Below are 27,835 nucleotides of genomic sequence, written 5' to 3' on the forward strand. Positions count from 1 at the left end.
GGGCCGGAGCCAGGCCGGGCCGGGGCCGGAATGCCCCTGTTCTTCTCCGTGCTGTTGGCCTTGCTTTTGTTAGGGCTCAGCGCCCTCTTCCTAGGCCGGTGAGGGGATCCCGGCCGCGGCGGGTGGCGGAGGGGGTGGGAAGGGAAGGAAGAGAGGCTGAGGAAGGGGCGCGCTGGAAAGAGGCGCGCGGGAGGGGGTTGGGGGGAGTTGCGCGGGCGGCGGAGGGGGAGGGGCCGGGGAGGAGGCGCGCGACGAGGAGAGGGGTCGCGCGGGGGCGTAAGAGTGGAGCTGGCTGGAGGGAACCGCGAGAACCGGGAGACTGAGCAAGCGGCCGAGGCCTAGGAAGATGCTGAGATTGGGTGGTGGATAGAGGTGTGAATGAGGAGGGGGCCCTGCATAGTGGTTTTTCTTTCCCCATCCGGATGCCCGTGAATGTCCCCTTTCCCGAGTGCGAAGGGCACCTGCAGCCTCGCCCTGGAGAGCCGGAACAGGTCTGGCTGCCCAGGGAGAGCGGCATTGGAGCCGCCGGATGTGACCCCACACTGCCTTCTCGCAGACACCTGTCTGGAGGGCGGAGGAGGAGACCTTTAGGGGGTTGTGTGATGGCACAGCTGACACGGATGCCCGGACTTCAACTCCTGTTGGAACCTCTTCTCTCTACCTCGGAGGTTCCTAAGGATTTGAGGGATTGCTTTCTTTGTCTCCAACTTAAACGGTGGCGCTTAGTTCGTCTGATTTCATTTGGGTGGAGGGGACACTCTTGGGCTAGGGTCCTGATCAGCGTGGCTGAATGTATATGGCAGAGTGGTGTTTTGGGAGACAGGAGAATTTCCCCAGAAGATCCACCTCCAGTTCATGATCCTTTGCTAGGCTTTCTAAGACCTGCAGGGGGTGGGGGTGGCCACCCTTTGGGAGAGGGACTCACAAGGATTTTTCTGCAGGTGGCTTGTGGTCCGGTTGGCCACCAAGTGGTGTCAGCAGAAGCTGCAGGCAGAACTAAAGATTGGCTCCTTTTTTTGGATTCAGAATGTCAGTCTTAAGTTTCAGCAGCACCAGCAAACAGTGGTGAGTCCTGGGAAACTCCCGGGGAATGTATGTGGGTTGATCTAGCTGAATTTCAACTTTTAACTTCCTTTTTAAAAAATCCTGGTGGCTTTCCTAGTTAACCCAGCCTTGCCACCCCTTTGCCAAGATGATTTTAGAGCATATTTGAGAATACTGGAACTGATGCAAGTTCTTTTAAAAATACTTTTGAGGCACAGGGTGTCCAGGGCATATAAAAAAAGGGAAGTAAAGTACAGAACAAAAATACAGAAGTAACGCAGAGAACCAAGATAACGAAGATTACCATTCTAATATAAGAGGGGAAATGGCAAAAATCCATGAAAGAGAAATATTAAAGTCTAACCAATGTCACTGAGAGAAACAAGATGTGCTGAGGAGAGAGGCTGGGGGAAATGGAATGGAGAATAGTGGAAGGGCTCTCGCACGTCCTCCTCCTCTTATACCCTTTCTTGTCTTGTCAAACTGCTCTGGGCTTACCTAACAGCCAGTGTACAAAGCTTCCTCCCACACTGTTTTAGGAAATCGATAGCCTGTGGATTTCCAGCAAACTCCTTAGCCATGATCTGCCGTGAGTACCCTATCTCTTCACTCTCCTCTTGGGGAATGTTTTGGGATTGTGGTTTGCAGATTGAGATTCGTTTACAGAGGCCCCACAGCCCAAGGAGGGAATCGGGTTCTTGATGGTGTCTCTGGGTTAGCCTGGAAGCTGTTGTTTTGTGAGACAGATATTGTTAAGTACTCTGAGACTGTCTTCCATGATTTGAGCTGTTTTTAGGGAGGATGGGAAAATGGGTATGAGGGAGGGGAAAAGACTGGTATGGAAGGGGTTTGGACCTGATGCCAGTGAGTTTTTTCTCCTGGACAGACACTATGTGGCCTTGTGCTTTGGAGAAGTACGTATCAGAACTGACCTACAGAAGGTTTCTAGCCTGTTTGCCCCGTTCTCCCAGAGTACTGGGGCACACCAAAAGGAGCTGGCCTTCAGCCCATCCTTACTGAAAATCTGCCAGGTGAGGCTACTTTCCCACTTCCTGGACTGAAGTAGGAATGGCTGGCTTTGGAGTCATGGGTGGCTTTTTAAGGCATAATGCTAGGAGGTGCCTTATTATTTTTCCATTGGAAAGGCACAACATTGCCTTGATAATCAGTTGTTCATCTTTGCATCTTCCTTCCAGCTGTTCTCCATTCATGTAGATTCTATAAACATCATGGTCCTCAAGGTGGCTACTTCTGAATCCTTGTGGCATATTCAGATCAGAGAAAGCAGTTTTCTTTTGGATAGTGATGGGAAGAGGTAAGCACGGGGTAGAAGAAGGTTCGGTAACCCTGTTGTTGCCTTACAGTTGTTTCAGGCTGGGTGGATATCAGGGCTTTCTTATCAAGGTGTCAAGTTCTCTCATTCTGTGTAATTTGAGGAGAGAGTAAGAATAAGCACTTCTGCTTGTCTTGTGCCTTCCAGCCAACAAAGCTTGACTGAAGGTAAATGATGAGGGAAGGAGCCAGGTGCTCTTTTTATTTTTCCTTTCCCAGGCTGAAATGCGAGGTGAGCCTAAGTCAGATCAACAGCAAAGTTCTAAAGAGCGGCCAGTTGGTGAGTATCATTCAGATGCCTTGTTTTTCTTCTGGGTGTAAAGAATGAAGGCGCTCAGAGCTTGCACTCTAGATTATGTGTGCTGTGGGGTTCCCTCAGGGATGTGTTCCAGACCACAGCATTTGGACCGCAAGCTCCCGACACAGTCACACCTTAGAGGCTTATCTTCCCTGTAGGAGGACACTTGTCTAGCAGAGCTCTCACTTGCCCTAAAGCTGTGTCTCGAGGTGGGCATCAGCAGCGGGCAGCTGAAGGCGATCACGGTGGATGTGTGGACACTCCATGCCGAACTGCATGAGGGCCTCTTTCACAGTCAGCTGCTGCGCCAGGGCACAGGCCTGGCCCCCAAGCCTCTTCCCTGTTCAGGTAAAGTCCCAGTCAGTGAGCTTCTTAGCTTCCCTGTTGGGCATTCTTTTGGAAGTAGAAAAAAAAAAAATAGTCGTCTCACCACTCATTTAGGTGTGATTTGTTATTTGCCATGGCCTTTAATCCTGGCCTTTGAGGATAGCTAGAGGAAAGAAGGCATTTGCTTGTGGTACATGAAAGAACATTTAGTGAGTAATTATCATAAATGAGGTCTGAACTTTGTGTTTTGTACATGTTCCCCTACTAAATCCTCAGCATTTCACAAATGAGGAAACTAAAGTGCCTAGGAAGATTAGCTAACTTGACTGAGATCACATGGGTAGTCAGTAGTAAAAATGGGGTTTGAATTATTTGGCCCGAAAGTCCGTATTCTTTTCATTATAATAACCTGCTCTCCATAGCATTTTTTAGTTATTTATTTTGACGTGTACACACTATTACATTCATTGTTTTATTTTTATCCATACTGGGTCTTTGTTGCTGCATGCCAGCTATCTAGTTGCAGAGAGCTGGGTCTGCTCTCTTGTTACAGTGCACAGGCTTCTCATTGCGGTGACTTCTCTTGCTCTTGAGCACAGGCTCTAGGCACTTGGCCTTCAGTTGTTGTGTCCCACAGGCTCATTAGTTGTGGCTCGCAGGCTCTGGAGTATGGGATCAACAGTTGTGGCGCACAGGCTTAGTTGCTCTGTGGCATGTGGGATCTTCTTGGACCAGGGGTTGAACCTGTGTCCCCTGAATTGGCAGGCAGATTCTTATCCATTGCGCCACCAGGGAAGTCCTCCAGACTGTTTTTTAGACCCTGGGGAAGGAAGTACAGTGGGTGCCTGGATACCTGGGATCTTGGCCTTATTGCCTAAGTTTGGACGTTAGCCTAGGCTACTTTACATGGGAACGTTTGGCTGAAGAGGGCATGGCATATTGAGAGACTTGAGTGTTAAGAGTTGATGGCTTTTTTATTATTTATTGGTGTTTTCAGAGGTGACAGAGGACTTGGCTGAGCCAACTCTGCCTGGCCTATACCTCCTTCAGCAGCTGCCAGACCAGGTCAAAGTGAAGATGGAGATCACGAGTGTGGTGTTGTCCATGAATAGTCAAAAGAGGTGAGGTCTGACACAGAAGTGTGGAGAGTGATAGTTGGAGCTGTGTGCTGGGGTCTCCATAACCAGCCCAGTAGCTACACTGAGCTTGTGTGAAGGGGAAAGGGAGTAAGACTGGCATCCCGCGTGTTTCTAAGCCAGACTCTGTCTCGGGTCCAGGCACCTGAATTGGACATTGAAGCTGCTGCATTTCTTATACCACCGCGACGAGGACCAGCTGCCCCTGCGAAGCTTCACGGCGAATTCTGATGTGGCACAGATGAGCACCGAGCTCCTTCTGAAAGGTTCATGGGTGGGGTCAGTGGTGCTGAGAGAGCACGGGAGGACCAGTCACACACTTCCCCAGTGCCTTACTTGGTCTTCCTAACTCAGTGTCAGTGAAGCAGAGGAGGGGGAGTTGGGAATGTACTGAAACTAACGAGTGTTGGTGACATTCTTTTCGTCTCCTTGCCCGCCCCTGACCCTCTCTAGTCTTTCCTCTCACCCTCTCCGTGTCCTCCTCTCATCTGCCCTTTGCCCTTACAGATGGGTTGTTGCTGTCCCAGAGCCGCCAGCGCATTGTCTGCCTCAACTCCCTCAAGGCTAACGTGCAGGTCTGTTGACCAAGAATCATTCTTTTTTCTGCTCTCCCCATACATCACTGAGTCATGAGCATATAAAATGAAACCTGAACCCACAGTTCTGGTGTCCTCGTTTCCAGGTGACCACCATTGACCTCTCAGCCTCCCTGGTTCTGAACACTTGTATTATTCATTACCGGCACCAGGAGTTCTCTCACTGGCTTCACATGCTAGCGCTGGAAACCCAAGAGTCTAGTTCATCTATTCTTAAGCAAAGGAAGAACAGGTCAGTGTAATCTTTTTCGGCCACTGTCTTACCAGGTGGATTCTTGGATTTTTTGGTCTAAAGTGGCATCTTGTGTTAAATATGTATGTAGTTGTTTGATCTTTTTTAACTCTCAGTTTCCACAGTCCAGTCTAAACAGCAAACATGCTTTATGTTTTCTGTTAGATGAGACGCTGGCAGTAGAATAAATGACAGAATTCTTTGTTTTTATGTCCTCGGTGCCCAGCACAGTTCCTTATTACATAAAATGAACATTTCTTGAACTGAACTTAAATAATCAGTGTCTCATCTGCCTTAGATTATAAGGTGCCTGCCGTGTCATTAGTGCCATGTCTGTGTGTGTAGTACTTGCATTGTGTCCCATAGAGGTCAGTGGTTTGTAAGGGATGCTACTTGGTGGTATTAAGTTGAATCATAAGATACACTGATATTCACCATATTTGACATATACTATTTGATACATGAAAATAGCAATTTCATCTGGTTCAACCTCATAAGTCTCTATGGATCATCACTGAGAGTAGGAGGAAGCTGATGAGTTCAATCTTTTTCTAGTTGCATCCTTTCCTAAGAATCACAATAAAACGCACCTTATCTTTTGAGAGCTTCTGAAGTCTATAACATGATAGGAAGTTGCAATTCTTTCCTTGTCAAACAATGATGTCTTGTCCCCGTTCAGAGCCTTTCCTCAAATCCTGGCACCTGTCATCTTTAGCACCTCCATCTCCAACGTCAGTGTTTCCGTGCAGCTGGGAGATACACCACCCTTTGCCTTGGGATTCAATTCCATCTCTCTGGGTAAGGCTCAGCGATGGAAGAGGGGCAGTTTGTTCATTAACGGAGCTGAGCCCAGCTGATGGCCACTGTGGCTCCAAAGCAGCCCTCCCCCACCTTCTGTGTTTAGACTACCAGCATCTGAGACCACAGAGTATCCATCAACGGGGCGTGCTAACTGCGGACCACCTCTGCTGGAGGGTGGGCAGTGACTCCCATATTCAGAGAGCACCCCACCCACCCAATATGCATGTTTGGGGTGAGGCGCTTGTCCTGGACTCCTTCACACTACAGGTAGGTGGGGACTTTGGTGAACAGTAGCCTGTAGAGTTTGCCCATCCTGCCACGTTCTAGAGCACTGAGCACCTTTTTTGGCCGCAGACGGTGCACCAGTGCATTACAGAGCTGTGTGTTGGCATGCTTTTGATGAAGTCCCGTTGTTTCTTTCCTAGGGTAGCTATAACCAGCCTCTGGGCCTGTCCAGCACTCAGTCAGATACCCTCTTTCTTGACTGTACCATCCGAGGACTGCAGGTGGAGGTATCAGATACCTGCGCTCAGTGTCTGTCTCGGATCTTCTCCTTAATGGGTCCACAGTCTGGGAAGTCAGCTGTCTCCAGGGAATCCTCATTTGGGGAGTCTGTGTCGTTACTGTGGAAGGTGGACTTGAAGGTGGAGGACATGAACTTGTTCACCCTTTCTGCCCTGGTTGGTAAGTGGGACAGGAAGTGGGTAGTTATACAGTATAGTATACAGTATACTATACTGAAGTGGGAAGTTTGTAACCTAAGCAGATTACGCTGCTGCTTCTCACGAACTAAAATGGGTTATTTGAAAATTTTCTAAGTCAGAGGCAGGAAATGTTAAAAGGTCTTGCATAACTGTTGGGCTTCTTGATATTTCTTAAGGGCTTACAGATAGCAAAGTGTGTAAGAAAAAACAGCTTTGATATCTGATCAGGAGAAGGAGATGCAGTTAGTTTTCTGTTTCTTTGTGTATTTAGTTCTAGAGAGAAACTGATATATCTCTGGGGAATTGGTGGGAGTTTGGGTACTTCTTTGGCCCTGTCAACTGTAGTTGGGTTAAAACGGGAAAGGAAAACTTCCCTAAAACATGAGGAATTAGGTTAGGAAAGTGTGGGGAATAAGGATAGCCAGAGTGAAGGGAATAACGAAGGGAGAGCGAGGACTGAAGTTGGAGTTTGAGAGCCAAGAACCAACCCTGACATGGTTTCTGGATGTTAGGTGCTTCTGAGATCCGGCTGGACACACTGACTGTCCTGGGAAGTGCTGAGACCTCCACTGTGGGTGTTCAAGGACTTGTGCTTGCGCTGGTGAAGTCAGTCACAGAGAAGATGCAGCCCTGTTGTAAGGCTCCTGACATCCCTACTCCAGTGCTCAGCTTCTCCATGCTCTCTGTCACCTATCACAGCAGCATCCGCTCTCTAGAGGTAATGTTTCTATGGCGAGGTGGGGTCGGGTTGGTTTTTCCCTGGCTTAGAGCATGTTATACTGATACTCACCATATTTGAATGGCTGGCTTAGTCATGTTGTGAAACTCACCTGTGAGAAACATAACGCCTAGTGGTTGGTCTTTTTTCCCTGGCTTGTGTTGTACATTTTTATCATTTAACATGGAACTTAAAATACATATAAAACCAGAGAGTATATGAACTTTCATGCAACCATACCTGGCCTCAAAAATTACCAACTTAGGACCAACGTCATTTAGCTAAACTCTGAGCAGTTGTGCCTGCCTTCTACTGTGGGATTATTTTGAAGCAGATATCAGACATATAATTTCAACTGTAAAGATTTCCGTGCATAAATCTGATATATATATATATAAAAGTAAAGGGCTCTTAAAGGTCATCATCTTGTGGCATTTTACTGAAGCACTCAGCTCATCAACAGGCTAGAAGAGATCTGAAGATGGACGCACTGGAAAGTTTTGAGAGGCTTCCCAGTGCCTTTCTTCTCAGGGTATCATTTCAGTTGGACATGGGGTCCTCTTGGAAGGAGAGTGAGATATTTCCCTGTTCATCGGACTTCAACTTCCTTTGGAAACTGAAGAGTTTGCTTTACAGAGATTGGAACTCAGAGGAATTTTTTGGTCTTGGAATTGAAATTTCCTCTGTCTGCTTAACTATAGAGAATTGACTTTGTTTTTCAGGCTAACAGGGTTCCTCTAATCCCTTCTTTGAGGCATACTTTCCCATAAGTCTGTTGCTATATGAATTTGTGACCAGTACATTTTAAGAATTAAGTCAAGGTATAATCAGTGCATGAAACATTTTCTAATTGATTCTTGCAGTGGTTATTATACAGAAGGTGATCGTTATGGAAAGGTAATTCGTGAGCAGAAACGTAAAAGCTAAATGACTTATCGAGTACATCTATATACTGGATATTCTCTGGTAGATGCCAGAGAATTAAATGGCTTCTACTCTCAGACAATTTAGAATCTGGTTGAGGAGAACTTAAAAAAAGAGTAAGTGCTTGTAAGTATAAGTAGGAAATGTTAGCTCAGCATACTAGTGCAAAGAGGAGTGAAGCAAGGGGGTAATTAATGTGGTTGCTCAGGAGAGACTTCTGAGCGGAGATGGTTCTTGTGCATGTATATAATAGTTCCTGCATCTCTCATGTTCTAGGATGTGGTAATCGATCAATCCTCTCCTCTTGTTCTGTACAGGTTCAGTGTGGCACAGGGCTGACCTTACTCTGGAGCCCCCCAGACCATATGTACCTGTACCAGCATGTGCTGGCCACCCTTCAGTGCCGAGACCTACTAAGAACCACTCTTTTCCCTGAGACTGTTCCCCTTGCTGAGCTAGAGACTCCAGCAACCCCCTCTGAGCCCGAAGGCTGTCCCCTGGAGTCCTCCCCGCCAAAGCGGCTGCTAAACCTGACACTGGAGGTGAGCACAGCCAAGCTGATGGCTTTTGTAGCGGAGGACAAGTTCATTACCCTGGCTGCCGAGAGTGTGTCCCTGAGCCGGCACGGGAGTTCACTGCAGGCTTACTGCCCAGAGCTGGCCGCGGGCTTCGATGGCAACAGCATCTTCAGCTTCAAGGAGGTGGAGGTGCAGCTGCTCCCCGAGCTGGAGGAGATGATCCTTCACCGGAACCCCTTCCCTGGGCTGCAGACGCTCCGGAACCGTGTGTGGCTCCTCTCCCTGGGTTCAGTCTCCGTGGAGTTTCCTTATCAGTACGATTTCTCGCGGACTCTGGACGAGGCCGTGGGAGTTCAGAAGTGGCTGAAGGGCCTGCATGGAGGGTCTCGCTCTCAGGCTTCTCCCAGCTCTGCCCCACTCCCACCTGATATACTCCTGAAGGTCCAGCACTTCTCATGGGTTTTCCTGGATGACATTTTTGAGGTGAAACTTCGTGATAACTACGAGCTGATGAAGGATGAAAGTAAGGAGAGTGCCAAAAGGCTGCAATTGCTGGATGCCAAAGTGGCTGCCCTGCGGAAGCAGCATGGGGAATTACTGCCTGCCCGCAAAATCGAGGAGCTGTATGCCTCTTTGGAACATAAAAACATTGAAATCTACATCCAGCGCTCCCGTCGTCTCTATGGCAACACACCCATGCGCCGGGCACTGCTCACTTGGAGCCTGGCGGGGCTAGAACTGGTGGCTCTGGCAGATGCCTCCTTCCACGGGCCTGAGCGTGTGCTAGAGCAGGTTCGAGAGCTTGATCCAGGCAGCCCTTTCCCTGCTGAGGGAATAGATCTTGTCATTCAGTGGTGTAGGATGCTCAAGTGCAACGTCAAGACATTTCTGGGTAAGTAACACTTCTTTATTTGCAGAGCCCAGGGTTTGCCCTTGGAGCTCCAGGGAGCTCTTCGAACAATTACAGAGGAGCTCAGTTATATTGGGAAAGGCGGCTGTTTTGGGTGTGGGTGGAGTGGGATGGGTGGACTCCTCTTCCTTTTCTCTGTTCCTGAATTTCACCCTGAAACTGCTTGGCTGAACACAGGGGCACAGCTAACATAGTTAGTTCAGGGTTAGTGCGGCTCTTGGATCTCAGCGTTATCCCCCTCACTCTCTGCTCAAGGTCTCTGTGCCCTGTTTTTAGCTTTGCTGCCAACTGCCAGCTCTTATTCTCTCAGTTGACCTTGTGAAATAAATGTAAAAATAGTGGCAGGGGGAAGAAGGGCCTGTGAGTGCTCAGTTTCCTGGGTAGCCACTGTGTGTCCTCCCTGTGTTAACAGTGCGGATAAGAGACTATCCCCGGTACTTGTTTGAGATCCGTGACTGGCGACTGATGGGTCGACTGGTGGGCACTGAGCAGAGTGGCCAGCCCTGCTCTCGGCGGCGCCAGATCCTGCCGTTGGGGCTTCCTTGGGGCAACGTGGCCATCGAGAGGAACATGCCCCCGCTCAAGTTCTATCATGACTTCCACTGTGAGTAGGGGAGGGCAGATGATTTGACTGAGATGGTGGTGATGGCTGGGGTGGGAGATGAGCTGAGGCCCTTCTGGAGTAAAGGCTGAAGAGAGGGGTGAAGGTGTGTAACAGGCTGCGTCCTGTGCTCCTCTGCCCCAGCGGAAATCTTCCAGTACACCGTGGTATGGGGCCCGTGCTGGGATCCAGCATGGACACTGATTGGCCAGTGTGTGGACCTCTTGACCAAGCCCTCAGCTGACCCCAGTCCACCCCTGCCCTGGTGGGACAAGAGCCGTCTTCTGTTCCATGGGGACTGGCACATGGACATTGAACAGGCCAACCTGCACCAGCTGGCCACTGAGGTGAGGGGTCCAGAGGAGCTGTTTGCTTCTGAGGATGGTGGGGCTGGGGCTTGTACAGCATATGGGGGAAGAGAGAAAAGCACTCATTTGAGGGGAGAAGGTGATAACGCTTAGTTATATCTCACCAAGTTTTTGGGGTGGTTATAGGATCCATACAACACAACTGAAAATATGCACTGGGAATGGAACCACCTGTCTTTTCACTGGAAACCCGGTCAGTTTGTGTTCAAGGGTGACTTGGATATCAACGTGAGAACAGCCTCTAAGTGAGTGGAGTAATGGATGGAGCCTCAGACAGGGTGTGGGACTTAGGGTCGGGGGAGATGGGGAGAGCCGAGGGGCCGCTGGTGACCAGGGCTGTGTTGTGAGCCAGGTATGACGACTGCTGCTTCCTTCACCTGCCTGACCTCTGCATGACCCTGGACCTGCAGTGGCTGTGCCACGGGAACCCCCATGATCACCATGGTGTCACTCTGCGGGCCCCAGAGTTCCTGCCTGAGGTGCCCTTGGGCCAGTTCCATGACTCCTACCGGGCCTTCCGCTCTGAGAACCTCAATCTCTCCATCAAGATGGATCTGACTCGGCACAGTGGAAGTGAGGCTTGGGTCTGGGGCAGTGGGGAGGAAGGGCTTGGGAGGATGAGCTTAGACACCAAGGACTTCAGCTAGACCCTCTGGAGAGGGGATCAGAAAAGAGCAAGGGAGCTTTGGGGTTAGGATCTTCTTTGGAAGAGGGTTGTAGAAGTAAGTTCTTGGGTCTTTGAAGGGAGAGAGTGTTGGAGAATGTGAGGCTTCAGTGGCATTGGGGTTTTTAAACCTCTAAAATCTGAAGCTTGGGGGCCTTCCCTGGTGGTGCAGTGGTTGTCAGTCTGCCTTCCAATGCAGGGGACATGGGTTTGATCTGTAACTAGGGGACTAAGATCCCACATGCCGGGGCAGTGAAGCCTCTGTGCTGCAATGAAGGCCCAGCACAGCCAAGATGAAAAAAAGAAAGTACCGGGAGCTAGTGCTTCAGCAGTGTGTGGTGCGCTCAGTCGTGTCCAGCTCTTTGCCACGCCAAGGACTACAGCCTGCCCGGCTCCTCTGTCCTTGGAATTTCCCAGGCAAGAATACTGGGGTGGGTTCCCATTTCCTTCTCCAGGGGCTCTTCTCCACCCAGGGATTGAGCCCACATCTCTCAAGTTTGCTGCATTGGCAGTCAGGTTCTTTACTCCTAGTGCCACCTGGGAAGCCCTTCAACAAGTGAATTAAAAAGGAAGCAAAACCGTGAAGCTAGGAAAGGATTTAGCTTCATCTGTGTTTTTTTATTTTTTATTTTTTAAAATTTATTTGGCTGTGCCAGGTCTTAGTTGGCATGCAGAATCTTCATTATGGCCTGTGGAATTTTTTAGTTGAGGCCTGCGGCATGCAAACTCTTAGTTGCAGCATATGGGATCTAGTTCCCCGACCAGAGGTTGAACCCAGGCCCCCTGCATTGGGAGCACAGAGTCTTAGCCACTGGACCACCAGGGTAGTCCTTTCATCTGTGTTTTAACCACAGTTGGGAAACGTCTACCATTTCTTTTGCAGCGATGTCCCAGCCCCGGATTCTGCTGTATAGTAGCACCCTGCGCTGGATGCAGAACTTCTGGGCAACTTGGACTAGTGTCACAAGGCCTATTTGTAGGGGAAAGCTCTTCAACAACCTGAAACCCAGCAAGAAGAAACTCGGCCAGCACTACAAGCAACTTTCCTATACTGCACTCTTTCCCCAGCTACAGGTCAGCTCTGATGGCGCTGCTGACAGCTGTCCACTTCTCTAGTTTTCTTGTTTTCCCTCACTGGGTCTCTGAGTCACTGCCCTGGCGCCATCCTCGGTTCAGTGTTACGTTCTCTTGTTGCCAGGTGCATTACTGGGCCTCATTCGCCCAGCAACGTGGCATCCAGATTGAGTGCAGTCAGGGCCACGTCTTCACTCGGGGAACTCAGCGACTTATACCTCAAGGTGAGACCAGAGGCTCCCTCGTCTCTGTGCTGTCCCCCGTCCTGTTCCTCGATCCCCGCCCCCGCCTGTCTCTCCGCCCCACACTGGCCTTCGGTGCTGGCTTGCATGGGCCCTGTGTGCCTCCTCTCCTCAGCGGGCACAGTGATGCGGCGCCTCATCTCTGACTGGAGTGTGACCCAGATGGTTAGTGACCTAAGCCAGGCGACTGTCCACCTGATGGCTTCGCCCACTGAAGAGAATGCTGACCACTGCCTTGACCCCTTGGTAACAAAGACCCACCTACTGAGCCTGTCCTCCCTTACCTACCAACGGCACAGCAGCCGCACGGCTGAGGAGGTACCGCCTGACACATTCCCTCTACTGCCTTGCGTGTATCAGTAGCTGTCTAAGTCTGCTCAGGCTGCCATAATGGAACACTGTACGCAGAGGGGCTTAAACGGCAGAAATGTGTCTCACTGCTGGAGGCTGGGCAGCGTGGTCAAGTTCTGGTGGGGGCTGTCTTCTCACTGTGACCTCACACAGCAGGAAAAGAAGGAAGCTCTCTGATGGCTCTTCTTGTGATGACACTAATCCTGTCATGAGGGCCCCACCCTAATTAGCACCCCATCTAAACCTAATTACCTCCTAAGGCCCCATCTTTATAATCCCCATTACATTACATTGGGGTAGGCTTTAGGTTCAGTTCAGTTGCTCAGTCGTGTCCGACTCTGCGACCCCATGAATTGCAGCCCGCCAGGCCTCCCTGTCCATCACCATCTCCTGGAGTTCACTCACACTCATGTCCATCGAGTCAGTGATGCCATCCAGCCATCTCATCCCCTGTCGTCCCCTTCTCCTCCTGCCCCAATCCCTCCCAGCATCAGAGTCTTTTCCAATGAGTCAACTCTTTGCATCAGGTAGCCAAAGTACTGGAGTTTCAGCTTTAGCATCAGTCCTTCCAAAGAACACCCAGGGCTGATCTCCTTTAGAACGAACTGGTTGGATCTTCTTGCAGTCCAAGGGACTCTCAAGAGTCTTCTCCAACACCACAGTTCAAAAGCATCAGTTCTTCGGTGCTCAGCTTTCTTCACAGTCCAACTCTCACATCCATTCATGACCACTGGAAAAACCATAGCCTTGACTAGGCGGACCTTTGTTGGCAAAGTAACGTCTCTGCTTTTGAATATGCTGTCTAGGTTGGGCATAGCTTTCCTTCCAAGGAGTCAGCGTCTTTTAATTTCTTGGCTGCGTCACCCTCCACAGTCCCGGGTAATGCTCCTAACTGTGTCTAATTATATATGTTGTCCGTTGATGATACATTCACTAGTATGTGCACCCCTCTTTCTGAAGATACTCTTGCTTTTCAGGAAATAGAATAAAACTTTTTTTTCCCTAGTGCTTTATTTGGTGGTCCCTCCCCTGCCCCCAAATAAGGAAGGATTTTAAGATGAAATTCTTTTAAGTCATTTAAAATACAGTGGATAGAGCTTCCCCAGTGGCTCAGTGGCAGAGAATCCACCTGCAGTGCAGGAGATGCAGGTTCAGTCCCTAGGTCGGGAAGATCCCCTGAAGAGGGAAATGGCAACCCACTCCAGTATTCTTGCTTGGGAACTCCCATGGATGAGAGGAGCCTGGTGAGCTATATAGCACATGGGGGTCGAAAAAGAGTTGGACACAACTTAGTGACTGAAAACAAACCAAAAAAAACTGTGTTTAAAATACAGTGGATATAGTAGGAGTGTAATATAGTACATACACTAAGCCCACGTAGTTTTTCTTTCACTCAGTCGTCTTGTATCACTCAGAAGAGGTCTGTTATTCAGCAAGCATGTTTGTTATCTTTGCATTTGTGGTTCAGGAGGAACAGTGGAAATTTCATGTAACTCTGAGGTCCTTTCCCTGTTTCCTAGGAGCCCTCTACTCGAGTTGGGGATCCTGCCTTTCACACACATCAGCTGCACTTGGTAGATTTACGGGCTTCCTGGACAACCACCAATCGGGACATTGCCTTTGGTTTATATGATGGCTACAAAAAGGCGGCTGTGCTCAAACGTAACCTCTCTACTGAGGCGCTGAAGGGGTTAAAGATTGATCCCCACCTGCCAGCCAAAAAGCCAAAACAGAGTGTTCCTTCCAGTGCCCCAACCCCACCTCCTGTCAGCACTCCCAGCTTCAGTGGACAGCCTGATAAGGGGTCTTCAGGAGGTAAGCTGGGGGAGAAGACTCCGAAGGGTTATGTATGTGGGCTTGAACAGGAGTTTGAGAAGGACTAATTCTGGGTGGTTCAATCTGTGTGTAGAGATGAAACTGTAATTTTTCCATATTAGGCCACCTAAGTCTTACATAGCAGTGCCAGGTGGGCATTAAAGGGTCTGGTTTATGGGACTTCCCTGGTGGTCCAGTGGTTAAGACTCCATGCTTCCACTGCAGGGGGCATGGGTTCGATCCCAGGAAACTTAAGATTCTGGCAAAAAAGAAAAAAGGGTCTGGTTCTTTCACTGGGAAAAGAAGATCAGGAAGGAGTGATGACTTAGAATGACTAAGGAGAAGAAAAAGAATTAGAGAATTATTTTGTGTTTTGATGAATTTGTTCAGTCAATAAATATTTTTTGAATACCTCACAGGCACAAAGCACTGTACTGGATTTAGTGAGAGATATATATGACATTCTACTTGCCTCAACGAGTTTGTTATCTTTGAGCTAAGATTAGTTCATTCACTCATTGAATCACTCACTCATTCATTCATGGATTCACTTTTTAGCTTTACTGAGGGTTTGTAATGTACTAGCCATGTGACCCTAGACAGTAGATTTGTAAAGATGAGGGGAAGCTCTGAAACTAAGAGTTGTGAGGAACTTCCCTGGGGGTCCAGTGGTTAAGACTCTATGCTTCCACTGCAGGAGGCGTGGATTTGCTAGGTCAAGGAACTGAAATCCTGTGTGCAGTGCAGGGCAGCCAAAAAATAAGTCATGAAAATGCTTTGTAGGACTGTTTAAGAAGAAAGTATTTAAATGAGTGTAGGGAGGTCTAGAAAGGCTTCACAGAAAAGATAATATAATTGAGATGGCTCTTCAAAGAGAGTAAGACTGATAAGGGGCTTCCCCAGTGACTCAGTGATAAAGAATTCACCTGCAGTGCAGGAGATGCAGGTTCAGTTCCTGGGTCAGGAAGATCCCTTGGAGAAGGAAATAACAACCCATTCCAGTATTCTTGCCGGGGAAATCCCATGGACAGGGGAGCCTGTGGAGCTGCAGCCCATGGGTTGCAGAAGAGTCGGACATGACTGAGGTATAATAGGTAAAGAAAGAAAAGAGCGCATTTTAGGGAGAGGGAATAACAAGTACAGAGGAATGCAAGTTCATGGTGAGTTTAAAGACAAGGTGAAAAATGCTAAGTGCCACTAGAGAGAAATTATAGCGTATGTGAGTTCTTGACTAGTGAAGGAGGCCCTATGGTCAGGGAAGGGTTTATTGAGGAAGTAGCATTTGAGCTGGACTTTAAAGGCTTATTATGGTTTAAGCATGTGGAAATGAGGAGAAAAGGCATTGAAAGCAAAGGGAGTATCTTGAACAGGAGTGGAGTTTGTCAAGCTCAGTATGTTCAGAGGAGAGGGAACAGTCTGGGTTGGCACAAGGTGTAGCTAAGGGTGAAGATGCTGGAAAGGAAAGCTGCAGGTAGAACATCAAAGGTCTTTCATACAAGGCTAAGGGAGTTTTTGTGCCTTATTCAGTAAACAGCGGTGAACTGCTGAAGGATTTGAATAGGGGTGTGTCATCATTAGAATTTTACTTTTAGAAAGATAAATCTGGTGGTGGTGTTGGGGAGGACTGGAGAGAAAGTAACTGGAGGTGGGGGAGACAAAGGAGGAAACTATTACGGCATTTTAACAAGAGGCCAGGGGTGCCCGAACTAGGTAGAGGCAGTGGGAATGGAGATGAGGGGATGAACAGAAATGGTATGTACGTATGTAAGATTTGGCAGCTCGCTGGAAGAGGGAGTTAGAACGTGGAGAAAAAGATAACAATTGACTGATGCTTTGAGTCTGGTGAGTTGATAGGAACAATATTAGAAATAGGAGAGCCAGAGGCTAAACAGGTTTGGGGAGGTGTAGGATTGTTGAGTTCAGATTTGGACATGCTGAGTTTGTCGTGCAAGTAGTACATCTAGACAATGTCTAAAAAACAGGTGGAAATGAGGATCTAAAAGCTTAGGGCTTAGAGTTAGAGATTGGGAGTTTCTGCATAGAGCTAAGAGTTAATGCCCAGGAGATAATGCTTAACTGTGTGGCAGATATCCTGTGAAATACTTTATATATTATTCCATTTAATTCTCTCAAAAAACCATATTAGATAGTTGTTATTATTTTACACACAAGGAAACAGGTTAAAGCCAACTGCCAAAGATTAACATCAAAGTAATTGGCAGAGATAGGATCTTGAACATAGGCATGTTAGTCTAACTCTGGAGACAGTGCTGTTAACCTACCATTGTTGGACAAACTTTAGAAGAAAGAACAGGGAGCAGGCCAAGGAGAGACCTTAAGAGATAAATTTATCTCTAAAACCTGGGAGAAGGTGGAGGATCTAAAGGCATGATCAGAGAAAGCAGTAGAGCTAGAACACAGTGACACTGATGGCAAGGGAATGATTTATGTGGAAAGGAGTGGTCAACAAACAAATAGCATTTAAAACAATTTGAAGTCGAGAGAGAGAGGACATACGTATACCTGTGGCTGATTCATGTTGATGTTTGACAGAAACCAGCACAGTTCTGTAAAGCAATTATCCTTCAATTTAAAACACAAGTTAAAAACTAAAAAAATATGTAAAGTGAAAAATAGAAGGAACACGATAGAAGGGGAAAAGATCCTAGAGTAATTCAGAGGTGAATATGCCTAAGAGAAAGAAATGCTAGCGTTTACATAGTGTTTCTAAGTTTCTCTTGGGAATCTTTTACTTTTATTAAAATTGAAGGAAAATGAAATGACATCTGTTACCCAAAAGGGTCGGAGTGGGCTGAGCTGGAGTTGCAGGTTGGGGAGAATATGTTCTAGAGAAATTGAAAGAAGGGGAGTTTGGCCCTGGCTGTGTTCTCTTTCCTTTGACTCTGGCTTTCCCTCTGCTTCTTATTCCTCTGCCAGGTGCCTACATGTTGAAGAAGCTGATTGAAGAGACAGATAGGTTTGTAGTGTTCACAGAAGAGGAGTCAGGTGTGAGTGACCAGTTGTGTGGTATTGCTGCCTGCCAGACTGATGACATATATAACCGAAACTGCCTTATTGAACTGGTCAACTGCCAGGTACCCTCTCTTTACTAGAGCACACCGAGATAGGGCTAGATGATAATCATGTGTATTTACCTCCCCCCCTCCACCTCTACATAAGAATAGGTGGGTAGAGCTCCAAAACACTACTATCCTTTTTATTAATAACAAGTATCGTGGATAATCACTTCCATTAGTAGAAGCCAGCAGAGCTCACTCAGTAAGCCAGAATTAGACCCACCTGTAGTCACTGGTACAGTCCTTTCACTAACCTTCCGTTTTCTTCCTGGCCCTTGTCCTGTGACTCTGCTTCTGTTTCTGGCATAGATGGTTCTTCGTGGAGCAGAGACGGAAGGCTGTGTCATTGTGTCAGCTGCCAAAGCCCAGCTGCTGCAGTGCCAACACCATCCAGCCTGGTATGGTGACACATTGAAGCAAAAGACCTCCTGGACTTGCATCCTAGATGGCATGCAGTACTTTGCCACCACTGAAAGCAGCCCCACTGAGCAGGATGGCCGACAGCTCTGGTTAGAGGTTAGTCGGCAGGACTCGGAAGGCCTGATATCTCTCCAGTTCTCCATAGTTGGCACCTTTCACCAAAATGGCTTGCAGGGTCCTTGATAGTACCTTTTGCTAGCAGGTTGTAGAATAATGAGGCTTGTAACACTTGAATATAGAAACTCCATGCAGTCTCTGGCCTGTGATCTGGACAACATAGTGCTTTTTCTTATTTTTAGATCTCATACTATTTATTCTATTTCGTTGCAAGAGAAATTCTCATTTCCCAACATGAGAGTAAAATGAGTTGCAACTTTTTAACTTGAGATTGCTGACCACTATTAATAAGATCTTACTTATCAGTAGGCAGCCAAAAAAACAGGCAGTAAGTCTGAGAATTTTCAATAAGCTCTCTAGCTGCTCCTTCTCTGATCTCATGAAGATGGTTGATTAGTTGTTTCAGAAAATCAGTAAGGTTGAGTAGAAAGACTGCTTGTCTGGGAGGCAGGTTATTAGGTGAGATATGATTTCAGTTTTGCCAGCCCTTGGGCAAGTCACCTTTATTTGTGAAACTGAATTAATATTTCACTCACACAAGGTTGTTGAAAGGATCAAATAGAAAGTTCTTTGAAACAAACAAAGCTTCATTCAGATGTAAGTAAAGTCTTATTTAAGTCAGTATGTTTGGAGAGGTCTTAGTTGTATATTAAGATAATTTTTTTTGTTAGGTGAGATTGTGAGCAGTTGGTAGGGACTAAGCTATAAATTTTCAGCATTTTGGTAAAACTTAGTTTGCACTGTAATTTCTAGGATATACTATCATCAAATTTATTGGGAGCTCTAATGAGTATGAGATGTACCTAGCCACTATTCTGCATTGTGATTACTTAACAGGTGTTAAATGTCCACATTGTGCTGGGTGTGGTCCATTCAGATGAGTTATTGGATCCAGCTACATCTGCTTGGGACCAATGTGATAATTTCATTTTTCATTCTACTCACTGGAGACAAAGCTAACCCCTCTTCCCTCCTCCCTGACTGGTACTTATTACTCCAATGATCTTAAGGCTCAACCCCAAGTATAAATTATATAAGAGGTAATAAGCATTGAATCAGGGTCAGGTTGATGATAATGTGAAAGGTCACGCTGGTATATTACAGCTGTAGTTCAGGCAAGCAGTACTGTTTACTAGTAGTCTCAGGAGATAGGCAGAGAAAATGTTACCTACTCATGCAGAGGTAGGCAGGATGAACTATGCAAGATCTCCCTTTCTGGCATTTTCTAGACCTCTGGTTCTTTCAGGCATGCCTTCTTATGCAAGGGAATTCTTTTTTTTCAGACTGTGGTATTAGCTTTAGAGTAGAACGTCCTTGGCTGAGGTGGGAAGGACTTTGATATTGCCATTCCTATATGAGTTTTTTTGTGACTTGGCAGATTGTCTGTGTTCTTGTTATCACTCATTCTATTCACTTTGACTTCAGCTTGGCAGAGTCCAAAGGATTCAGTTCCCTTCCCCCATGGCAACAGTGTCAGAACAGTCTGAAGACAGAAAACAGCAAGAACACAAACACACGAATACCAAAATGGGAGGGAAGTCATTTGTTTTGATGAATTTTTTTTTTGCCCATGACGTGATTTTTTCATTTTTAAAAATTGTGATTAAAATATATATAAAACTTATAAAACATAAAAAAGATAAAAAGGGACTTCCCTGACAGTCCAGTGGTTAAGACTCTGCAAATCACTGCAGGGATGCAGGTTCGAAGAGCTCCATGCAGTGTTCATGGCCAAAAAAATATTGACAATGTTATATAAAATTTATCATCATGACCATTTTAAATGTATTGTTTAGTTGTATTAAGTACATTCATAATGTTTTACAACCATCATCACCATCCATGTCCCAAACTCTTCTGCATTTTGTAAAACTGAAACTATACCCGTTAAATAGTAATTGCCCATTTTGCTTTCCCCCAGGGCCTGGCACCCACCATTCTCTTTTCTCTCTCTATGATTTTGATTGTTCTTAAATATCTCTTTTATATATATAAATTTTAGGTATAAGTGGAATCATATGTGTTTGTCTTTTTGCGACCAACTGACTTATTTCACTTAGTGTATTGTCTTCAAGGTTCATCCATGTTGTAGCGTGTGTTAGAATTTCCCTCCTTTTAAACCTGAATTCTATCGTATGTATATACCACATTTTACTTCTCCACTCATCCATTGATGAACACTTGAGTGACTTCCGTATTTTAGCTATTGTGAATAACACCGTTATGAATATGGGAGCACACATTTCTCTTCAAGACCTTGCCTTTAATTCTTTTGGGTATATATTCAGAAGTAGAATTGCTGGATTATAGAGTAATTCTGTTAATTTTTTTTGTTTTTAATTTTTGCCCACACTGTGTGGCATGTGGGATCTTAGTTCCCTAACCAGGGATTGAACCCACGCCCCCTTGCATTGGAAACAGGGAGTCTTAACCACTGGGCCACCAGAGAAGTCCTTGTTTTTCATTTTTTGCAGAACTGCCATACTGTTTTCCATATTGGCTGTAACGTTTTACTTCTCATCAACAGTACACAGAGTTCCAGTTTCTGCACATCCTTGCCTTATTTTCTCATTATGGTAGCCATCCTTATGGGTGTGAGATTGGACATGATTCGGTTTTTACCTAGCTCGTATTTTTCTGGCCTGAATCCTGGCAAAACGTTAATATAACTCAAGTTGGGTTTGGAGAGCTTGGGTAGTTTGAGCCAGGAGAGAGGGACATTTGTCCTTTACCTTGGGAGATTCATCAGTTCTAGGCAGTGAAAGTCTCAATAGTGTTATACTTGCATTATGGAAATATATGACCCATTTGGGCAGGACAAGCTACTGGTCCCCCAGGAGTTAAAGATGCCTATATCGCTCTGTCTTCAGGTAAAGAATATTGAGGAGCACCGGCAGCGTAGTCTGGACTCTGTGCAGGAGCTGATGGAGAGCGGGCAGGCAGTGGGAGGCATGGTTACCACCACCACAGGTCAGTTCTCACCTCTTCCCCATCGTGTGGTGAGGAGCAGACATGCATCCTGAAGGGGGTCTCATTTCTTTACTTATTCTTAAGATTAATATGGGCTTCCCAGGTGACTCAGTGGTAAAGAGTCTGCCTGCTAGTGTAGGAAGTGCAAGAGATGGGGGTTCAATTCCTGGGTCAGAAAGATTCCCCTGTAGAAGGAAATGGCAACCTGCTCCAGTGTTCTTGCCTGGAAAATCCCATGGACAGAGGAGTCTGGTGGGCTGCAGTCTATAGGATCACAAAAGAGTCAGATGCGACTGAGCGCACATGCACGCAGACACACAAGGTTAATATATGTGGATTAGGACCATTTTTGTGTTAGGCTATATTGAAAGCAAGTGTCTGGAGTTACCTAGACATCACACATAGCTGGGAGGCTCTTACAATACCTCTTTTGAGAATGTCTTCCTCTTATCTCTTTCCTACCTCTTCCCAGATTGGAACCAGCCAGCTGAGGCGCAGCAAGCCCAGCAAATCCAGAGGATAATTTCACGCTGCAACTGCAGAATGTACTATATTAGTTACAGCCATGACATTGATCCTGAGCTGGCAACGCAGATTAAGCCACCTGAGGTTCCTGAGAACCAGGAAAAGGAAGATCTCCTGAAGAAGCAAGAAGGTATTCAGGGTTTGAAAGGCTTTTGGTGGGGAGTAGGAACCTTGTGAAAGTAGTTATTTCCTTGGTGGTTTTGAGGCAGTAGTGTTATTAAGAGTCCCACTATGCACAGGGTATTAGCATTTCACTTTGCTTTTTATTTTTTAAGTTTTTCTAGGAAAGAACAGAATTGGAATAAATGGGGGACTTGTCTGGTGGACTTGACTTATAATTAAGACTTTGTGCTTCCACTGCAGGGGGCACAGGTTCCATCCCTGGTTGGGGCACTAAGATCCCACGTGCCGGGCGTCTTGGCCAAAAACAACCAGATAACTGGATTGAATGCATATTGTTTGATTCTGAAATAAGCAGGTGTTTCTACCCATGAGCATATCTCACCAAGCCCTTTTATGGGGTTAATTAACAGACATGGTTCAAGATATGGATTAGGAGATGGGATAGAAATTTAGGGAGAAACTGAGTCTCTTATTCAGCTGCAAACAATTGTTTAGGGGCTGTGGATACGTTTACCCTCATCCATCATGAGCTGGAAATCTCCACCAACCCAGCTCAATATGCTATGATCCTGGATATCGTCAATAACCTGCTGCTCCATGTAGAACCCAAGCGGAAGGTGAGTAGGATCTGTTATAGAATGCCAGTTAGCCTCAGAGGAAGCCCTAGACCTTGTGGTTTTATTTGGGGTCCAGTAAGAAAAGCCATGCTTCAGACTGAAAAAGGGCCTGGTGGATGATACATCTTCTTTTAGTTAGCAGCAGCAGTTGAAATTTTAGTTATCTAGGAAGGGTCTGAGTGTCCCTTGTTTTTCTTGGTCAATTTTTTCTTAGTCACTTACCTCAAAAAACACCAAACTGCTCCCTACTTCCACCTCTGTCCCTCCCCTGTGGAACTGGCTTATTGCGAAATCCACATTGCCAAATCTTCTGCATTGGCCTACTCCTTACTCTTGCTACAAACAGTGACAGATGAAGGTGAACATTCCAGAAGAGGTCATCATTTCTTGTTCCTTTCTATATTTTATTTTACTGCAAGGCTTGTCTCTTGCATTTCCTTTTCTGTTCCTTTAGGAGCACAGTGAGAAGAAGCAGCGGGTCAGGTTCCAGCTTGAGATCTCTAGCAATCCTGAGGAGCAGCGCAGCAGCATATTACATTTGCAGGAGGCAGTGCGGCAGCATGTGGCACAGATACGGCAGCTGGAAAAGCAGATGTATTCTATCATGAAGGTAGTCCCCTGGGGTAGGCAGTCTGAGGGTAGGGAGGTCTGCTGCTGCTGCTGCTACTGCTAAGTCGCTTCAGTCGTGTCCGACTCTGTGCGACCCCATAGATGGCAGCCCACCAGGCTCCCCCGTCCCTGGGATTCTCCAGGCAAGAACACTGCTCAGTCGTGTCTGACTCTGAGCGACCCCATGGACTGCAGCCTACCAGGCTTTTCCATCCATGGGATTTTCTAGGCAAAGAGTACTGGAGTGGGGTGTCATTGCCTTCTCCGAGGGAGGTCTCCTAAGACATGGGAAATCTCTCAGTTTCTCCTGTTTTGGCTCCCTAGTCTTTGCAGGATGATAGCAAGAATGAGAACCTGCTTGACCTGAACGTAAAGCTTCAGTTGCAGCTAAACCAGGAGAAGGCCAACCTACAGCTGGAAAGTGAAGAGCTTAATATCCTCATCAGGTGCCACTACATTCTCCCCATGCCCTTTCAGTTTCTTTTGCCTGCATTCTGATAGACTTTAAGTCTAGTGTATGTTATTGAAGGCTGATGTAGTAGATTCAGGCACCTTTTCCTGAATGAGCCTTGTTAGACTTGGCCAACAGGTTGAAAATAAGAGAGCCCTTTTTTAGGATCCTTACTAGAGTACCTCAGGAAAAAGGAGAAAAACAAGTAGTTTAGAAAGATCATTTTTGTGGCCATGATGCTGTGCAACTGAACTAAAAATGTTTTGAAGTTGACCAGTAGAGAACACGATTGCAGATATAATCGTAGGGGTTATTAGCAGGAACAGCTTACTTCAAGAAGTTGTAGAACTGAAGATGGCATTTGTGCTCACATGGCAGCGTGTGAGAAACAATGAATCCAATGAAAATATTTAGGGAATAGTTGTTCTAGAATAGGTCCATCTCTGAGTTTACCTCTTGCATTATTCTAGGGCATCCCACCCCACCTCTAACCCAAATGCTGTTGCCTGTATTGGCTTTGACCTTCCTATCCTTTTATAGGTGTTTTAAGGATTTCCAGTTGCAGCAGGCCAACAAGATGGAGCTGCGAAAGCAGCAAGAGGATGTGAGCGTGGTCCGCCGCACCGAATTCTACTTTGCTCAAGCACGATGGCGCTTGACCGAGGAAGACGGACAGCTAGGAATTGCTGAACTGGAGCTGCAGCGGTTCCTCTACAGCAAGGTATCGGGTATATACAGTCATACAAAGACAGCTGTATTGAGAGGCATTGACCTTTCTCAGGAGTCTAACTCACAAAGAGAGACTATTATTTGATTGTTAACGGTGGTATGAGTGGTTATTAATAATGATAGAAACATTAGCAGAGAGAGTACCCCTCATACACATTTGTTTGTGATAGTAAATAGTAGAGATACAGATGAGCTTGATCGAATGCTTCCTTCATTGAAAAAGATAATTATTCTATATGGCCAGAGGAAAGTAGTCTCCCAAGTCCAGCTTAGAATAGAATCATTAATTCTATACTGGCATACATCTTTCCTGCAATTACCCTTGGCGTGGAGGATAGGACGTTCTTCATTATTCTTCCATCTCCCTTAGAGATGTTTGGATATGTGTTGAGACCATTTTTTAATGTCATAGGGACTGGAAAGTATTGGCAGTTAGTGCCCTGGCCATCAGTGCCCATTAGCAATACTGGATTAGAGGGTACATTGAGTCTAAGATTGGAAGACATAACAAAAGCATATGTAGAACCTGAAAACAAATGATATAGGTAGCAGTCCTCTGGCAAGCTCCTGAGAAAGGCTTATAATCTTGGATTGGGGGGTTGGGATCTGTCTTTATAGGTGAATAAATCAGATGACACAGCAGAACATCTTCTGGAGTTGGGCTGGTTCACTATGAACAATCTCCTCCCTAATGCTGTCTATAAGGTAAGTCTTAGTTCCCTATTCCTAGCCCATTTACAGGCTTCCTAACACTGGGCATTTGCAATGACACTTCCCAACTATGGGAAACAGTGTGGTGATGTGAGATGGAAACTTGCCTAGCTTAGCAAGACCATTGCTGCTTCCCTTGGTCTGCAGAGGATTTGTGGATTGATTTATCACTGTCTATCCTACAGGTAGTCCTGCGGCCCCAGAGTTCTTGCCAGTCTGGGCGACAACTGGCCCTTCGCCTCTTTAGCAAAGTCCGGCCCCCAGTTGGGGGTATTTCTGTTAAGGAGCACTTTGAGGTTAGTAAACACTCCTTTGGGGACCCAGGAACAAAAGGCAGTTAAAAGCTATCTGTGCGCTGTTACATTAGGGGTAGGTAAACTGAGGGATGATGTCTGAGCTTAATTGCTTCTTCAGCCTTTTTCCTCTTTAGGTAAATGTGGTGCCTCTCACCATCCAGCTGACACACCAGTTCTTCCATAGAATAATGGGTTTTTTCTTTCCTGGCCGAAGTGTGGAAGATGATGAGGTTGGTGATGAAGAAGATAAGTCCAAACTGGTGACTACTGGTGAGAACTTTAATGGGGAGCTCCAGAGGACTGGGGTCACAGCCCCAGAGACGGCTGAAGCTTCCGAAGGAGGACAACAGCTAGTGTACTTGGTTTTTCGTAGGAATACCAGTGGTGAAGCCTCGGCAGCTGATTGCAACAGATGATACAGCACCACTGGGCCCTGGGAAGGGTGTGGCACAGGGCTTGAATCGGAGTTCTGGGGTCAGAAGGTCATTTCGCAAAGCACCTGAGGTACCGGACATGCCCCTGATAACAGGAAAATGGGAGAGTCCTGGGGTACTCTGGCCTGGCTGGGGATTTCTTCTATTTCTTTTTGAGTCTATTCCAGGGATGAAAGGAGTTGGAGATGTTTGGGGTCTTGAATTTCTTGTGATGGCTTGAGGGGTACATACTTCTTTCCTTCCTTTCCTAGCACCCTGTTGATGATATTGACAAGATGAAAGAGCGAGCTGCCATGAACAACTCCTTCATCTATATAAAGATCCCACAGGTTCCACTGTGTGTCAGCTACAAGGTCTGCCTTTTCCCAGCACTTTCTTAGAACAGTACGGGAAGGGTACGAGATAAGATCAGAGATTAAAAACAGTGATAGTGAAGGTGGTCTGTGGGTAATGTGCTATTCCCTCTGAATTCCCTTAGGAATCAGTACCAGACTGAGATAGGGAGAAATCAGTATCAGTATCTGTAGGTTGCTGCTGCAGAAAGATACCAGATGTGGACTCAAGTACTGGCTTGGACTAAAAATGGCAGCCAATATTTTTTCTCTTCTCTTCCCTCCCACTCTTTCTGTTGCAGGGTGAGAAGAACAGCGTGGACTGGGGTGACCTTAACCTGGTGCTGCCCTGTCTGGAGTACCACAACAACACATGGACGTGGCTAGACTTTGCCATGGCTGTCAAGAGGGACAGCCGCAAAGCCCTGGTTGCCCAGGTATCCCAGCAGAGTTCATGGCTGTTTGGTTAGCAGAGGCTGGCAAGCAGATCCTCTGCTCAGGGGCATTTTGTTGTAACATGTATGTGTTAGCAGGCAGCCATGGGAAGGGGGCAGGTGAATGGAGTGACTTTTATTCCTGTCCTCCCCATGACTCTGCTCAGATGTTAAATTGAATGTCTACTGAGTGTTTCATATATGTTAACTACTGTTGATTTTTAGGGAAGTGAGGACTGGCATAAGTTCATGTTTAGAATGGGTTCTAATACACTGTAAGCTTCTTGAGAGCAGAGATCGTTTAACAATCTGAATTGCCCCCATTGTGTGTCCATGTAAGTTAAATAAATATTGACTTCGTCCACTTAACTTACTCTGCCTGTCCCATTAATATTTACCTTCCCTTTTACTCCTAACCTATCAGGTAATCAAAGAGAAGCTAAGGCTGAAGCCTGCAACAGGCTCTGAGGTCCGGGGAAAACTAGAAACTAAATCAGACCTCAACATGCAACAGCAGGAAGAGGAGGAGAAGGCCCGGCTCCTCATCGGTTTAAGTGTGGGCAACAAGAATCCTGGGAAGAAGTCCATCTTTGGCAGGCGCAAGTGATCCGGCAATCCGAGAGAGGCTGCAGTACAGGATCTGACTCTGACTCAGGCCCCAGGGACTTGTGGGGTGGGAGGTGTTTCCCTTCATCCTTTAGGATTTGTGGGGGTCAGGAGCCCATAGGGTGCTGTGGAGAGAGGCCCTGCTCTTCAACAGCTGGCTGGTTCCTTGCAGACCATGATGGATAATGCTGAGTTCTACCTCACACTGATCAGCAGGTCCAGGGCCAGAGAGGCATCAAGAGAGCAAGACCCAGGGAATGGCTCCAAGGCCAGAATCTGGTTCCCTTGGGATCAACTGAAAGGGTGGGGGGGGCGGGGCAGTTCTGATCAAGTGTGATAAATTTTTATAAATAGGCATATATAAAAAATACATATACATATATATATATATTTGTAAGTGTAACTGCTCTCCCTATGTGCCAGAAAGTGGAGGGGAGGGGCTGATCATCTGTCCCTCATCCCACCACCCTGTATGAAAGAGGTATTAGTGTTCTGGGGGAATCAGCCTCTCCCCATACTGCCACGCTCACTTTGGAGAATGGCAGTAGGAGACAGGGCTGGCCATGGATCTCTCTCCCTGGGGTATCCCCTGAAGAATGGTTTAAAAAAAAAAAAGTGATTTAAAGAGAAAAAATATATTTTAAATTTGATGCTGTTTTTTTTTTTCTAATTGTATTGAGTGTATGGTTTCAGCCTGTATCCTTTTCTCTCCATCAATCCAAGAAACCA

General features: G+C 46.6%; 1 protein-coding gene across 1 annotated transcript; it reads left to right on the forward strand.

Moving 5' to 3' along the window:
- On the forward strand, positions 1-27,756 carry KIAA0100 (KIAA0100 ortholog). The gene is made up of 39 exons (XM_040243928.1): positions 1-98; positions 942-1,065; positions 1,584-1,633; positions 1,931-2,075; positions 2,241-2,359; positions 2,596-2,656; positions 2,833-3,022; positions 3,999-4,122; positions 4,279-4,403; positions 4,645-4,712; positions 4,820-4,965; positions 5,645-5,763; positions 5,870-6,033; positions 6,192-6,450; positions 6,983-7,188; positions 8,430-9,522; positions 9,953-10,144; positions 10,286-10,488; positions 10,636-10,754; positions 10,862-11,082; positions 12,057-12,247; positions 12,372-12,471; positions 12,605-12,807; positions 14,361-14,655; positions 17,593-17,750; positions 18,042-18,248; positions 21,140-21,239; positions 21,712-21,894; positions 22,383-22,504; positions 22,959-23,114; positions 23,438-23,559; positions 24,105-24,285; positions 24,912-24,998; positions 25,190-25,300; positions 25,435-25,570; positions 25,674-25,804; positions 25,986-26,087; positions 26,369-26,503; positions 26,925-27,756. Exons 1-39 carry the CDS (start codon positions 31-33, stop codon positions 27,105-27,107), a joined length of 6,699 nt encoding a protein of 2,232 aa, XP_040099862.1. The 5' UTR covers positions 1-30; the 3' UTR covers positions 27,108-27,756.
- Positions 27,757-27,835: the final 79 nt, after the last annotated feature.

The sequence above is a fragment of the Oryx dammah genome, unplaced genomic scaffold (assembly GCF_014754425.2).
Source record: "Oryx dammah isolate SB20612 unplaced genomic scaffold, SCBI_Odam_1.1 HiC_scaffold_8, whole genome shotgun sequence".
NCBI classification, from domain to species: domain Eukaryota; kingdom Metazoa; phylum Chordata; class Mammalia; order Artiodactyla; family Bovidae; genus Oryx; species Oryx dammah.

Bases quoted from the DNA above. Each gene is read 5' to 3' on its own strand.
- KIAA0100 (XM_040243928.1), top strand. From the start codon at position 31: ATGCCCCTGTTCTTCTCCGTGCTGTTGGCCTTGCTTTTGTTAGGGCTC. The intron at 1,634-1,930 runs GTGAGTACCCTA...TCTCCTGGACAG, and splicing joins CTCCTTAGCCATGATCTGCC to ACACTATGTGGCCTTGTGCT. The intron at 4,123-4,278 runs GTGAGGTCTGAC...TCTCGGGTCCAG, and splicing joins TCCATGAATAGTCAAAAGAG to GCACCTGAATTGGACATTGA.